At 42.7% G+C, this 16,596-nt stretch overlaps 1 protein-coding gene and 1 non-coding gene across 2 annotated transcripts; both read right to left on the bottom strand.

Annotated features, from left to right (window-relative positions):
* Positions 1-3,368: 3,368 nt before the first annotated feature.
* Positions 3,369-15,921, bottom strand: LOC113020910 (transportin-2-like). Its single transcript, XM_026165228.1, has 25 exons — positions 15,800-15,921; positions 14,228-14,327; positions 13,769-13,844; positions 12,597-12,746; positions 12,251-12,357; positions 11,604-11,737; positions 11,153-11,234; positions 10,938-11,060; positions 10,549-10,667; positions 10,379-10,439; positions 10,122-10,293; positions 9,706-9,858; positions 8,150-8,375; positions 7,791-7,962; positions 7,559-7,645; positions 7,304-7,411; positions 7,048-7,206; positions 6,820-6,907; positions 6,502-6,600; positions 5,697-5,792; positions 5,534-5,609; positions 5,210-5,309; positions 5,049-5,123; positions 3,921-4,070; positions 3,369-3,695 (listed from the first exon to the last, which is right to left on the bottom strand). The coding sequence occupies exons 2-24, from the start codon at positions 14,324-14,326 to the stop codon at positions 3,963-3,965; spliced, it is 2,670 nt and encodes an 889-aa protein (XP_026021013.1). The 5' UTR covers position 14,327; positions 15,800-15,921; the 3' UTR covers positions 3,369-3,695; positions 3,921-3,962.
* LOC113021585 (small nucleolar RNA SNORD41) lies at positions 14,418-14,487 on the bottom strand. The gene has a single exon (XR_003272318.1). It is a non-coding gene; the product is annotated as a small nucleolar RNA SNORD41 (small nucleolar RNA).
* Positions 15,922-16,596: the final 675 nt, after the last annotated feature.

Below are 16,596 nucleotides of genomic sequence, written 5' to 3'. Positions count from 1 at the left end.
TAGCTAAAAGCCCACCAGCCATTTGGCTGGAAGGCGGGTTTTAAAGGTAGAAGGCTGGGCAGTGCTGGTGTTAAGTAATGACGTATGAAGCATGCTTCCGGGTTAAAACTAATTATCAAGGCTGTTGTGTTTTTAACATGTTTTACTGCTTTGTGTCTTGTTTTATTTAATCTGAACAAGCCCCTAATTCAGTGATCACTGTCGGCCTCTCTCGGTTTTTATAACCACTGTTTGTTTTAAAGCTCAGTTCTTAAAGAGAGAGAAGCACTTTCAAGAGCTTCTCTCAAAAAATGTTTTAGGGTCTTTAGGGACTTTGAAATGATGGTGGTTTATGTGATCATAGACAATAGAAAATTCTGAGTCAACTCAAAGCTTATAGAAAAAAACTTTTATTTTCCCCTATTCACAAAAATTAAATAAAAAGAGACACACCAGATTACATCCAACCTGCACCACAGTTCAGCAAAAGAAAAAAAAAAAAAAAAAAGGTAATACATGAAATTCAACTGCTGGCCTTGATATCAGATTGAAACAAAACTTCTGAATTTGTCTTCCACGTTCTTCCCTCCGGTATGCACCAAGCACCGCCTTGTCCTCAGTACAACCGTGTCAAATTTAACATCATCAGATGGTCCGCTATAAAACAACGAAAACAAACTGTTCTTTAAATAAAAAGAATAAAAAGGAGAAAAAAAAACTTTTAAAGTCCAAAAAAAATTTGTGCATTACAGCACAAAAACACAACATAAAAAACAAAATAAATTAAAAAAAAACTTCTTTTTTTTTTTTAAAAAAGGGAAGAAAAAAAAAAAACAACAACCTGTGGACAACTTGTATTTATGTATCAACAACATGGTGAGATGTGGCAAAGCTTTTTATTTTCTTTTAACTAATTCTTTGTGGCACAGGAGCTGCAAGCATGCTGGTGCAGCCTGTGACCAGCAGGGGGCCACCTCATCTCTCAATGGCTGCCTTCCAGTTAAATCTGCACAGGATGCCCTCAGTTATTCACACTGTGGAGTGCTGCGGCTTAAAGTGGCCACATTAATTAGCAATAAACAAAACTACCAGAATTAAAGGGTTTATTCTAAAATACATAATCTACAGACAGAAGATGATGTGAATCCAACTTTGATCAGGCAGGAGCATGTGTTAGAGATGTCCATCAGGCCTCAGACTGATTGGCGACCTCCGGTGGCTAAATGTGAAAAACCTTCAAACCAGAAACTAAAAACATTTGCTGTCAAAGTAAAAACCGGGCCTTACTGATGCAACAATTTCTTTTCTGTTTTTTCCCTTCTGTCCTTTTTTACTTTTACTTTAAAGGGAACAGTTTCAGTTTCTGGTTAGTGGTGAACTTGGCAGTTTCACCAGCAGTGAGCAGTCTTCAATAGAAACTATAGACACAGAAGCCACCTGGAAGTATTCAAAGCAATTTCGAGGTTATCACTAGAACGCTGTATAAATCCCCTTTGTGACGAATTTCCACCTGGCAAACGCCAGAAAACACTCGTGAAATAGACATTTTTCCTCTAGCGACTGGAGGTTGCCAGGGAGACCCCTGACCGGTCTCTTGCCCTGCGTGGGTAGGATCTTAATCATCATCTCTGAAGCTTTTGTGCACCCTGTCCAGCTATTAACCACCAGGCAAGTGGCCTAACTTTACTCCCAAACATAACTTTTTGAGTAGGGCTGGTGTGAAATTATGTCTAAAAAGTACTTCTGGAAACACCAGGCAAACAGCCATATACAGCTCCATTACAACCGTCCACACCATGGACAGTGATGAGAAGATAAAGCAGAGTAAGATAACCAAGATGAGGGAACGTACTATCAGGACTCAGTCTGTTTATCCCAGGCATATCCTACACAGTATCAACGGGTGAATATATGGCAACGACAATCACTAGTTTGATCATAAGCTGGAGAAGTACCTTATCAGTCCAGCAGCGCGTTGCATTGCCATTGACAAGCACTTATAAAGGTGGGTCCCTAAAAAGGGACCAGCTACTAGAAGAACAAGAAAAACGAAAGGAGCAAGACCTGTCAAAAAGCATGCAACATTCATGACAAGGTGAAGCCTCGATGGCTCCAACAGCCATCACTTAACAGGAAGCTGTAATGAAAACTACAGGGGGCGAGGGGGGAGCGACATCCTCAGACACAGGTATGGATTGACGACTGCAAAAGAAAAACACTACAATTAAGATGTCTCCCTCCACTTACATCCTAATCAGTCCATTTTATAAGGAGCTACATTATAAAACTATGTTAAGAGGCCTCAAGTCTTACCAAGTCATCGTATCATTGCTTAACATTATCATTATGCTTACCTCGGCAAGCCGTTAACAGTCCTAAAAATCACTTATCAAGACAAAACGCTAGGTTTCAAGTTCAGTATATTACTGTATGCCTTACATTAGAAATTCTAAATTTATTACAAAAGAGAGAGAAAAAAAAAGTGCATTTATACCAGTAAGAACCAATTCATTCTTGGTGATGTCTTATAGCTCTGTTTTGCAAATACTCTATTTAAAAAGAAAAAAAAGAAAAAAGAAAGCAGCAAATATGATTCTCAGCTTGCCTACAGTATTTAAACTCCTGTTGCAGTGTTGGTTTTTTCCCCAAACAAAAATGCGCACGGGTTGATTAAACCTGCCTATAATCTGCTCTTCGCACATGTGCGCGCTGCCTCCGTTTTAACTACATGGACACTGATTAGACAATATGCATGAAAAGGGAGGACAAAAGAACCACGCACGTGACGGCTTTACGTCATGGCAAGCCTCCCCGTTCGGACGACGACTAGCGCGATAAATGGAGAAGGAAAAAAACAAAACGATACAAAAACAAAACCCATTTACTCTAACGTGCATCACTTAAGAGGTGATCGTATGCCATGCAATATTTTGGTACTGCGGTGGTAAAACCTTAAGAGGACAGATGTACTGCATCTCTTTGCCTCCGACAAGGGAAGGAAAATAGCTACAAGCCTGAAGATTTTCAGCAACCAAGGGAAGAGGAAGTAAACGTGAAACGGAGGGAGAGAGGAAAAGAAGAAAAAGACCCATGTGTATGCACACAAAATGCTTTGATGATTTTTGCAGTGAAAGGTGCAAAAGAAACTGTGTGCACATTGTTACATAGTAAAAGCGCCTGTTTTTATTATTTAGCCTCTGGCACGAGCCTGTTTAAACACCTGTGTGGGGTATTTGGGACTGTGGCACCCTATGCTGTTTCAGATAATTCCTTTTTGTTTTGTTTTTAAAAGTGTACCTATCTGCCACCCCCCCTCCCCTCCCAGCCGTCATCTATGTCAGACTAATTTAAAAAAAAAAAAAAAAAAAAAGAGGAAAAAAAATATCGAGGAGGGGGGGAGGTCGAACTTGGCCTCCGTTTTGCCCTCACCTACCTAGAATCCCTGCGGTGCTGTTGGCGAAAAGTCACTTTTGAGCATTTTGGATTTAGTGAGGCGTTTTATCCGAGAGGTATGTGTATATCCCCAGTTTACCCTCCCCACACCCACCACCCTCCTCCCACCCTCCCTCAGAGAGACAAACAGGGCAACGGGGGAGGGGAAATGGAGGCTATCCGCAGAGTGGAGGGTCAAGGCCAGTCACGTCCCTCCAGCTCTAGTTTCTCCCCACGTTCTGGGCAGTGCAATGAGTTCCCCTGTTACCCTCCCCTTCATTAACCTGGGGGACAAGCAAACACAAGAACAGAGGAGACACTTTTAAACCACATCGTGTGAACAGATGCATGCAGAGCTGATAATGAAGCGGTTAAAGTGCGATTCTGGATCAGAAAAAATGATTTGGGAACAAAATGTATCATTGTTTATCAATGAGCTGGGTGTTTCATCACTTCCAGAGGAGGGCTGAGGGGTATTTCATTTGGGTGACATCATTTGGTGAACATACCTAACAGGTCAGTGTCCTGCGTGGACCAAAGGGGTGGCCGGGTTAGACGCCGTAGCAGGCTGACAGGCGCTCCTTCAACAGAGGAGGGAACTGCTCAGAGAACTGCTGCCAGTTCTCCTCTCCGACCTGGTCCTTGAAGCCATGCAGGATCTTGGAAAAACAAATGAGACTTAATAAATTCTGCAGCAGGCGTTCAAATCTGAAGGTCAGACTTTGTGGGCGAAGTCTTTCGCAGGCTGATAGCAGACTGTCTTATGGCAACATTAATGGTAGATTTTCTCACTGGGTTGCTGTGCTTGACAATCTCAGTTTGCAGCAACTGAAGCGAGATAACTTGATAAATCATTACGTGTTGCTGACATATTCAAACAGACTGGAAAATGTTAAAAGTCACCATAATATATGGAGGGGTGTCTGTTCACTGCAACATCAGTTTATGGTCTCAGTTGCTGGCTTCATGTGTTATTCAATACACAACACACTTGTTCTGACTGTAAAGACACTAAAGAGATAGCTGTTCAGTTTTTTAAGCCAAAATAGCTTTGACATTTATATCACAAATAAACCAGCTAGTTAGCACTAGCTCTTTAGCTCCTCCTTACCGTCCAAATAAAGTCATGACAGCATAACAACCACACGACGACAATCAAAATTAAAGGCAACGTTTCATAATGGCAACCCACAAATTAATGTGTAACCTTAAAGTGGCATCATCCATTTTCAATATACAGTTTTTGTACATCTAGCTATGACCTTGCAACTGCAGCTGCATCTTGGGCCGAGCACCTAAAACTAATTTAAAGACCCCTCCACGATCTGGATTGCTCAAAGTAGAGGCCTAATGTTTTAAGCTTTAGCAAGAGGGATTTCTAAGGCTACCCAGAATTGATTAGTATTGATTATTATTATATTATAGTACTCATTATTGACTGATCAGCTTGACTTAGTGATGTACCACACTTCTCAGACTTCAAAGCCATCTGCACCATGCCGTCAGATTTCCGATGTCTGATTAATGATCATCATAGGTCGGTGACCCAAAACTACACAAGAGGGAACGTTTTAATCACAAACGCTGGTCCATCCTGCAGACTGTCACAGAAATATGATTTTTGATGAAGTATTTACCTTATAAAACATGTCCCTTAGGTCGTCCTTCGGGTTCACCCATGAGGCCACAGCATCACAGAAGAAAATAAAGTCCTGAACACAGAAGACTTGTTAACTCAGCACTTGCCAAAGTAGACCTCCCCTACTTCTCTAACCCCTTTAAAGCAATATCACCTTACCTGCACCACTCCTGCAGGGTTCACGCCGATCATCACACAGATTCCCCGGAAAGCCGAGTCCTTCTCCTCATTATCTCTTATATTCCTCAACGACGTGCACCTGTGAACAGGAGCAATGTGGCGACAGAAGAATGAGTTCAACTTGGGGTTTTTTTGTTTGTTTTACAGCAGCTCCACTTTGAGCAATTTTTCAACTATTTTCAACTATTTTTAGTTTTTCAACTTTTTAAACTAACAAGTTAAAGAGTTTTTACTCATGCTGTGAAAGTAGAACGTGAAAAAAAAAAATCAATCATATATGGTAATATCCATACTGGGACTCACCATGGCCTAATGAAATGCTGCAGCTGTGGCGCCACTTCCTGAGGACACACGAAACCCAGCCTGCCGATCGTAATGGCTGCATAGAGAGACATAAAAGAAGTCTTCAATATCAGAATCAAATTTAAGAGACACACTTATCATCATTATGTAGCTGATTGTTTACCTGTGTTTTCCAACAGAGTCTTGGGAGTGTTGGGTCTATTGATGATCTCCACCAGGTGTGGCAGCACCATACCCACATACGGCTGCATTTCTGCACCTGGAGAGCCACAAAGAAGAGAAGGAGGCAGTGAGCATCCTGCAGTGTGGATACAACATGGTAACGTCTCTAAGTGTGTTAAAGCCAGGAATTCATTGCCAATCAGGCACAAGACAGAATCGGACCTGCTTCAATCGAATAAAAAGGAACACGTGAAAAACCTAAAGCTGAAATGTCAAAAATACCCAACACTGATTTAACTTTCTTCCGGGCTTCATTGGTCATAAGTTACTGAGAAGAGCTTTCAGGTCCTTAAAAAAAAAAAAAAAAGAAAGAAAAGGGAGTGTCTGAACACTTATCAGCAATAAAACCATTTGCAGTTACCAAGCCCTTAAAACCTAAACAAGCCTTGGTGTTGTCTCTTACTTAAATTCAATAGAAAAACTAGTTTCTTACTAAACTATTAAATAAGATTTGTGAATAGTAAAAATCCATTTTGAGAATCAGGTTCTGAACACGTCTTTGATTCAAGTTTGTCTCAGCCAAAATATGTCGCCCACACTGAGGCAGAGTTTACAATTCCTGAACGTACGAGCTCAGACTGCACAGGCCTGCATGCAACATGTACTGTGAATGATCTGGATCAGAAAACATTATGGGAACAAAATGTATCACTTTGTGTCAATGAGCTGGGTGTTTCATCATATCCAGATACTGGGGGGGGGGGGGGACGACAGGAAAACCATCCACAATAAGATCTGTTACTTACCCATTTGCATGGAGATCTCCCCTATGGCCCAGGTGGCGTTGTTACACACGGAGATAAACTCTGGGTTCAGGTTGAGCCCAAGGATGGGCATGAACTCAGCTGGAGAAGAGAAATGGACACCAGTTACAACAATGATTCACAAACACACAGCTGGATATTCATTTCAGCCTCCTATTTTTTACAGCTCATCATTAAAGACATGAGCTCATGAGTGGCTACAACAATCACTAAATCTGGGTGTTCCCTGGTAATAAAATGAGAGGGCAGCTAGTAAATCAGTCAAAATGTGACAAAGTTGCTCTGATAACGCACGCTCACCAATACAGGGCTTCACGTGGAGGAAGCATGCCTTTGTTAGATCGCCCAGGAGAGCAAAGGAGCTCTGCCTCACCTCGGGCATGGTATCCTGCAGCAGAACCACATAACTTGGTGTTACACAGGGATCACAGAAAACTCAGAGGGAGAAAAAAACAAACCCCAAAAAAAACAAAAAAACAGAAAAACTAGTTTTTGCATGTAGAAAAATAAAGAGAACTTCCATCACACCTGCATGCACTGGAAAAGCAGGGTCATGATGTTAGAGCGAGCCACAAGCTGTTCCACGTGTCCTCCCAGACCTTCAGCCAGGCCGCTCAGCAGATCCAAGGCCACAATCATGAAATCCTTGTCAGGAGCTTCATACTGGTCTGGATGCTGGTTGTACATCTATGTAGACAGAAAGAAAAAATGTGAATTTTTAAGCACCAGTTCAAGATTTAAACAGACTCCACCACATTTATTCTATTCATGCTTGCTCTCTCACCATAGCCTGAGCAAGTGTCTTCTGGACTAATGTGACACAGCGCTGATAGACGGGCTCGCAGTAGGGCAGAAACCCACTTTGCAGGGCGGTGGCTACTGACGACAGACACTGAAAGACATCCGGACAGCACAGTTTTGTTTGGGTTTTCTTCTCCTTCCTCTAAATGACGTAAAGCATTTTTTCTTCGACATACTTGGACATGTCAAACAGAAAACAGGAAAAACCCTGTTTCTAAGCAGCGCTAAATTTACTCACCTCCAGCAGAGGGAAGAGATCCTTGTCTTCGTCCTTCAGCTCGTTCCACTTTGCAATAAGAGGGGGCATCAGCTTCTGAATGTACTCCTGAAAAAGCAACACAGTGGTAACAGCTCAGGCTTTCTGCAACAAATCAATGATTCCCTGTTATTAGTCTCCTCCCAAAGCTAAGCAACCCGATTGACTTGAGTAAATTCAAGACAAATATACAAGATCCAAATCTCAAACTCACAGGCTGATTGAGATGGTGACCCACTGAATCTGCCAGAGTTCCTATGGCATCATACAGGATGAGCAGATTCTTGTGCTGGTACTTCCCGAAAGCAAAGACCAGAGTGTCCAGAATGTAACTCAGATATGGCACCAGCTCTGTGCATGCCTCTTCCTCCAAGGTTGCAAATGCACTGAGAAAAAACAAGATGATGAAGGTCAATGCTGAATCTACACACACAGTCTTGTGGTCCAGGAATACCACAAGCAGGATGTGGATCAGAGTACAATATGGGAACAAAGTGTATCATTGTAAGTCAATGAGCTGGGATTTTCATCACGTCCACGTTAGAAGGGAACAAAGATTGCAGCGTGGCTCACCTGCAGGCGGCTTCCTGCACCTTCTTGTTGCTGTCCAGGATGCGTTTCAGGAGCTCCGTCATGAGCGGTTTGAGATACGAGTCGGGGGGCTGGGAAACCACCCAGTGTGCATAGCGACTCAAGGTCCAGCAGGCAATGGAGCGGACCAGGGCCTTTTTGTCACACAGACACTGGATGAGGTGAGGGATGAGCTCCGGCAGGTAGGGCACCATGCCCTGCATGCAGCCTAAGCACAGAGTGAAAGCACGAGTGAGAACGACACCAGACCTTCTGCAGTCAGCAGAGCAAATCTACTGATCCTAATAATCATTCGCCGGCAGTATGTGGCATAATGCAGCTCTTCCCTGTGAAATTCTGTCTCACACCAATGTGTACTTGCGATGTGCATCAATTTAGGGCGTTATATCACGAGAAGACTGCACAGCTGATTTGCTTCAGAGGAGACGATACAAATGTAGGTTTCTCTGCTTTATGCCTCTTAACCAACACTCAGACTTCAGATCTCACTGCATACATGGAACAGAAGCAACTCAGTTCTGTTTTAGTACAAATCTACTACGTCACTTGTTGTAAACAGAAACCTCAATCGCAAGCTTAATCCATCGCGCCCACTGCACTCCACACTACTGAGGAGCAGAGCCTAACTCATACTTATTCAACCTTGCTGCAATAAAGAACGCTTCAGGAGCTCATTCCTACAAACTCTGTGAAACTAAACAACACTTCTTTCTGTGACAGGTTCATTCTGACTCTCTTGCCAATCTGGGCAGTCATTAATCCATCTGCAAATCACTCTTTATTCATGCAAATTTAAAAAAATTAGGCTGAACAGTTTGTAAGATTGCATTTGCATTCCCTCTTTTGCTCATGAAACAGACCATTTACCTGCATGCAAAGCCCGACAAAACGTGATTGGTTATTATAACTCAGACATTCCAACACAGACATCACTTTATACAGATTACTTTTGACAGATGTGGTTCTGCATAAGGTTGGCGACCTAATTAGGCACCGTTGAGGGAATTCTAGGTATCAGTTGAAATGGGAAAGTACCAAATCCCAGTTCTGCATCCAAAAGATTTGAGAAGTCCCCTCTCTATGTTTCTGCCTCTTTCCCAATTGAGAAATATCAAGACTGCTTTAGCAATTTCAGAAAGAACAGTTTGACACAAATTACTTTTCCAATCAGGATTCACCACATCCGCAGATAATGCCAGTAACTTTGAATAAAGCATAGACGGCACTGTGGGGGTGATTTCTTAATCAAATCAGGTGTCCTGGTGATACCAACCCTGTGCTAATGAGGCATGACATTAGAAATCTATAATGTGTCCTTCAGAACACCAAGTGAATGTCTGCATGAACATGCAGACAGGCTTTTTGCACACTGCATATAATAAGGTTAAACCTCATTACTAGATCTCAACTAGGGACAGATAACTGTCTATGCATAAACTGGGAACATTTCAGGAAGGTGTAGCTCGGGTTTTTGCAGCTCTGACCACTAACCAGAAAATCTGTAGATTGCATGAAAAATGTGTGTCCTTTCATCTTACCCTCAGCTATGGCCCCCAACACCAGGATACCAGACTCCTTGATCACCCAGTCAAGGTGAAAGAGCAGGCCTTTCAGGAGTGGCAGGAGGTGGGGTAGCAACTCGTCACGGAACACGTTGGCCAGCACGTCCAGTGCTGCTGCAGAACATTTCCCTACGTGAGAAAGAAAAGCCATTTCTCTTATATCACCTGAAACTACAGCAGGTTTAAGTTTTCTAAAAACTCACTGCATGTACTTCCTGAATGACATCCACATGTCCACTCACAGCTTAAAAGGTAATAGATCTGTGCTACATTTGGGAAGGGGCCAGTTGGCATATTAATACCTGATATACAACATAAATGGAAACCAAAGTACAACCAGTCAAGTCACTACACTCACATTCTGGCAAATAATGTGTTTCTCCACCACTTACGCAGATTCCAGTCAGACAGCGTGTCGTCATCGTCGTCGTCGTCTTCCTCGATGTCCTCCCCCTCCTCCCCCTCGCCTCCTTCATGCTGCAAAGTGACCGTGCGCGACTTGTGGAAACGGGGTTTGATGTCCTGCTCGCTGTCTGGTACCGCCTCGTCCTCCTCCACGTCACCCTGGGGGAACGGTCAAAAAGCAGATTGATGGCAAAGAAGTACAGCTGGGTATCCCAAGCATTCAAATACCTACGATGGCACTCACCTTCAGTAGTATGATGTCTATCTCAGAATACTTCATCCCATTTACTAAGATAGGGATCAGTCTATATTAAACAAGTGAGACAAAAGAGGATATCCTTGATTAAAAAAAACACAGATGGAAATTCACACTAATAATAGGCACATACTAACAATATTTAACAAGCTACTCACTGCACTAGGTGTCCGGAGAGCACCTCTTTACAGATGGGTTGCTCTGCTAGAGTCAGCCAAAACTCGCAGGCCTCCAGAGCCACGTTCTCGTCAGGGTCCTGGGTTCGCTGCAGCATGTACTGAAAAGCAGATGTTTGAGAATGGGAATGTGTGATCAGGTGAGTGGGAAGGGAGGAAAAAAACAAAAACCAGCCTAAGAAGAAACTTGAGAGAAATCTGGATCAGAAACATTAGGAACTTGAGGTATCATCGTGCTTCAATGAGCTGGGTTTCTCATCACATCCAGATGGGCTCCAAGTTCCACGTATTTACACGAAAATGTGGCGTACGTGTCCTTTTACTTCCACTGTGTGCTCCACAGCTGGTTATCTGGTTGTCCTAACACTCACCTGGATGATGCTGTGCATGTGGGGGATGAGGCGGTCGATGCGGACCTCCAGTAGCATTACCAGGGCTCGGCATACATTCTTCCTGACCTCAGAGTCCTCATCTGCTGCCAGCGCAAACAGGCTCTAACAAAGGAGAAGAGGAGCAAAAAGAAAGGAGTGTGAAGTAGGCACAAAACTAACACAGCAGCCTGATACCGAAGCACACACAAGCTCACCTCTATGAAAGTGTCAATGTTGTCCATCAGGGCTTGGGCTCGGCCGATGATGAACTGGTTCACGCAGGCTATGGCATGGGATCTGCAGAGCAACAACAGCAATGATCAGACATTGTAGTGATGAAGAAACTGGTTCAAATGAAAATGCCTCAGATAAGAACCTTGTATAACTTACATGTGCCTTTCATTTAAACAGAAAACACCGGAAGGCTATAGGTCTACATAACGTAAAACAATAAATCTGCTAATAAATAAAGGAGTTATGAAAAGATCTGATCAGATAAGCACATTAAAACTCGCTTACATGCTCACAATGGTTCCTACCGTAGTATAAATATTGTAATGAGGAAGAAAACTTGCCACTGAAACCAATCAACACGACTCTTAACTAACCATATACAGTCAGGCAAATGTTAGCATAAATCACACCCAGATTCTCTCTTTCTTGTACCTAATCTTGGGGCTGCAATGCTTGAAGAACTGAAGAAATTTGGGTATCATTATGTTGAGGGGTCTGTTCAGAGCGTCGCTGTCCAGCAGCTCCGATGAATCCTCGCAGATCTTCTGCAGTGCGCCAAATGAGCCCTGAGACACGGACATACACAGAGAAGCTGTCAAATCAAACGCAAACGTACAGGGACACAGAGGAGAAAACGAAGACCGCATCAGACAACAAGACCGGAGCAAACAAGTTCTGAATGCACTGCAAAGACTCTGCCTATCAGCTGAGAACATCTTTTTCATGTCAAGCACATGTGCGACTATGAAATCGTCATCATAAAAGGAACGACTGGAGATATTAGCTGCTCCAACACAGATATTACAACTAATCCTGCCTGATTTTCATCTGTTTTATTATTATTACTACTACTATTACGACATCTACTGCTCCATTTCAAAGTCCATGCAGAGCTATATCTGGTTCTTCTCAGGAATCATTTGCAAACTATGACTTTCCAGTTAGCCTTGTTGTGGCTGTCTGTGTGGGATGAATTCAAACTTATGTCTACTTCAAGAATACGCGCCTCATTCAATTGTCAGATACTTAAACCAGAGCAACTATCTAAATGAGTCAAATGCCAAACAGGAAGTGCAGACCTCGCACGTGTTGTAGTCCTCTGAGTTGAGCAAGTTGCAGAGCTGAGGCAGCAGCTCGGGCCATGTTTGCAGCTCTCCTTTGGAGGCAATAGTTGTGATCAGGATGCCTACAGGAGAAAACGCAGTTCAGGTCAGTTGTTCACCACTGACAAAGACCGCAACCTTTGGCCTATGCAGAAGCTCTGGATCAGACAGTATGAATACAAACACCTTCACAGACACTCAGATGGATTTTATGCATCATTTCCAGAGAGTAACATAAGGACACACAGGAATTAAACTGGTTACTCTGTGTGTAAATAGATGGTATATAAAGTTATAAAACCAACACAACCAATACACTCACCAATGGTGGCACGGATGAGCGGCGAGGGATCGCCGATGTTGTTGAGGCATTCCTGCTTGATGAAGTCAGCAACGGCTGATGGGAAGTTCTGGTAGTGGGCTTTGACATTGTTCTTCAGTATCAGACCACTCAGAGAGCGAGTCGGCTCATCTGAGAAGAAGAGAGGGCAGTTAGAGACCAAGATGCCAAGCCATCAGCGTGTATTTGGAGTCTGATCACTACATCAAAGTGCACAACGTTTTCCACTACTCAATCCTGAGGACGTGTAATCCAACTCTTCATCTTACTTTAAAATCTGTGTGCCCTTCATTGTGGAATTCAGAGCAATCACTCTTAGTCAAAGTGGACGCAACAGTTTTTCTCAGTCTATTTCATATATAAACTCTTGCAAAGGTGGATATTCATATTCAAACTAGCTCCAAGTTTCAAATCATTAGATCAGCCAATCTAAAGGTATTCCCTGTGGGCCAAAAGACAGGCTTCAGGCTGCTCCAAGCACTCAGATCTCAGAGGTTTTTCCTACTCTTGGCACTCGCTCATGCCAGGAACAATATTATTTATACACACTCTGAACACAGAAGCACCACTCACCTATTATTATTATTATTATTATTCTTCAGACCTTCTGATTGTGAGGGACAGCCAATCAGAAGAAAGTCCGCTCAAAGAGAGCAGACTTACTCTAAAGGAAAAGGGATGAATGCAGAGCTGCTGCAAAGCCCGATGTAAAATCGATAAGGATTCATTTGAACTTTGAAGAGTTCAGGGCTGCTCTGGTAGAGGCATGAACAAATTCCTAAATTTTTACCAAATATAACAAATCTATATCCCTAAACTAAGACATGTATCCAAAGCAATGGTGACAGCACGGTTCACGGTTCTATATACTTGTCCTGTTACATTTATTGGTATATGTTTAAGTGCTACGTTGATTAAGCAATTGATGCGTCACTGCTGTCAGTCTGTGAGAAGAGTACAAGTGGCACAATTCATTTTTTTGCCCCCCTCACACTGTATAAACATGTATGCAAGGCCTCTGCTGGGAATGAGGCTCCAACACAATAAGTAACATTCAGTGCATCCAGCTATTACGTGCAACAGGAAGCACTAAATTCTCACCATAATGGATCAATGATCTGAGGGACATAAGACGCACGTGCCAGACTACTCACCTTCAGTTTTGAGTCGTGTAAGGACAAAGATGAGATAGTTGTTAAAGTCAGGGAACTGGTTGAGTTGTTCGAGTTTCTGAAGTGGCAGTTAAGGATCATTTCACTTTCAAATCACCCTTTCAGTCTGAGCTTTACTTGGCTCAGACTGAAAGGGCTTATTATAGATTACTCATTTATGTTAATCGCACAGATGTGATGTGACATTTCTTCCATCATGTATTTTTGGTCAAAAATATACTGTAAGTGAAGAAAAGTAGACAGTATAGATGCACTTAGTCCTTAAAGATGACTGAGGTGTCATGTCACAGTTGCTACCTCGCCTTTGCTCTCGCAGCTCCTACAAAATCCTCAAACACTTTCATTGTTATACTACATTAAAAGCAATAAAGGATCAAAATTTAATTAAATACCATTAACCAGTTTTATTATGCACACTCAGAACAGACTGAAGTAGGATACTTGTTGGACAGCTCTCTGTGTGACTGTGTTAGGTGACTGGGAGTCTTTGAGCAGCTGTAGGACCTGCTGAAGTCCCTGCTCATCTGGCTGCCACTCCATCCTGACACACACACACACACACACAAATTAATCCACATTTCTCTTTAAATTCAAAGGAAAATATTAAGAAACACGTAAGCAGGTGAGGTCTCTGGATCAGACAGTATGAATACAAACACCATCAGCAACAGGTCAGATGTTTTTTAATGCATCATTTCCAGTCGACATGCACGTATATAGTTGATATAGGCAAAAAAGAAGGATGCCTGTACATAGAAGAACAAATCTTCACACAGGAGTAATGCAATGGACCTGAAACTACCACAGGATGCCAATCACGTTGTACATTTCATCAGATGGTCTTCTGCTGGGCTTTTATCCAATCAATCACTACTTAAAACAAGATACCTCTGCTTAATGACATGCAAAGTTATTGGAACCCACTGAGGGTTTACTGTAGTTACTTAATGCATGCATGCACGAAACAGCTGAAGGAGAAAAGATCAGTTCTAAAACAAAACTGCGCAGGTGTCGGTTGGGAGCTCTCTGGCCGCCTTCATAGTGGGTTAAAGGGTGAAACGACCCGGCGGCACCGGGACTGGTCACCCCCCCCCGTCAAACACCTAAAACCCTAATTGCAGCATGCGGCACAAAAACGAGGACATCAGACAACAAGACCAGCTAAAATCTCTGTGACCCGGCTTAACTGCTCCAAGTTAATCCTACCCCCATCCCCACCCCCACCCCCACCCCACCCGGTCCTCCGGTCTGAGTTGCGGAACCGCGTTGCGCTTCGATATTTTTTTTTTTCGCTCGAATTTCAACGCAATGCCGTAACACGTGGGCCCGAGCCGCGCGGTTAGCCCGTTTTGTGAGGTAGAAGGTCACACTCACTCAGCTGTGGCTGGTCAGAGTGAAGAGGGGAAAAAAAGTTCTCAGGAAATGAGTTAGCAACGAAGCAACGATCGCCATGTCCGGCTCCAGGCTCATAATCATGTGGTTTACCTTTACAACATTTAGCTTTACTGGCTAGTTTTCTCCAATTATAAAATCCATTATCGATTAGCTTGTAGATTGTTTGCGCTATGGACAGCTGACCCCACTAATACCCAACCTGCCCTTCTTGCTAGGGCCTGGTCGACAGGGCAGTTCCCGGCTGGAGGCTCACAATGTGGTCGGCATGAAAACAAGAAAATTCTGCCGTTAGCTATCCAAAGAAAGGGCCGAGCTGAGCAATTATTTTGCAGAACAATAACAGCCATGCGGTCGTTTTAAACATAGCGGTTAAACATAAGGATGTCAATCAGTATTGGGTAATAAGTAGGTGAACACGCTTTGTAAGTAGGCGCTAGCCGCTAAATCGTCAGGCATCGGAGTTCGACTCACTCTGCTAATGCTAATACTGCTAGCAAGGCTAATGCTATTTAACTGAAACTTGCTTTGATTTTGTAAAACGCCTTACCCGATGAGTAGGAGTGATCGAGGTATTAAGAATTCGTTGTTAAAGTGCAACCCTATTAGGAGTGTACGTACAATATTAACTTGAAAGTTGAATAATCAGTACTGGGCCGCTCTTCTCTTCTTCTTCGTAGCGGTTCCTCTTGTTCAAATGAGCACGCCGATTGAAATTGACCCTTGGCGGCTTCCGTCACACATTTGACTGACTACGCGAGATTTGTCGTAGACTGAAAGGCAACTAGTTTTACTATCCATATTTGGTTAAACATAAATAAAAAAAAATACATTATTATACAAATACAATAACAATATATAATACTATAATTAAATACTACCGCCAACAAAAAATAAGCATTTTGTTTTAAATAAACGTTGTATGCACGCAAGTTTTATTTTAACTAAAAATGGAATTAAAGACGACCTAAAAGATGGATTGTGCATTAATTAGGAGTTAAATGTAGAAATAAATGTAGTATAAATGTAGTTAACTGCACAGAAGTTCGTTTTTTTCTTTCCTTTAGGCGTCAGCACAGCAGAACATCTGCCACTATCTCACTGTGTTCCAAGCTCCCCTGTCACACCAACCCTCTGCATTTCCTCCGTCACTACATTCACAGATCTTTTCTGTGGTCACCTTCTTTGCCAGATCCATCTTCAACACTATCCTTCCTCTGTAAATGTCCAAAAAATCTTAGCCTTGTGCCTCTAACTTTGTCTCCAGTGCTGTCCCTCTAATCTTGTCCATCTTCACTTATTTTTGTTGTTGTTACCATCTCCAAACAATACATGATAGCAGGTTACTACCATCTTGTAAACCTTCTCTTTCGCTCTTGCTGCTATCCTTCTGTCATAAAGCATCCCTGACACTCCTC

The sequence above is a fragment of the Astatotilapia calliptera genome, chromosome 4 (assembly GCF_900246225.1).
Source record: "Astatotilapia calliptera chromosome 4, fAstCal1.2, whole genome shotgun sequence".
In the NCBI taxonomy this organism is placed as follows: domain Eukaryota; kingdom Metazoa; phylum Chordata; class Actinopteri; order Cichliformes; family Cichlidae; genus Astatotilapia; species Astatotilapia calliptera.
This window is presented reverse-complemented; position numbering and strand designations above follow the sequence as displayed.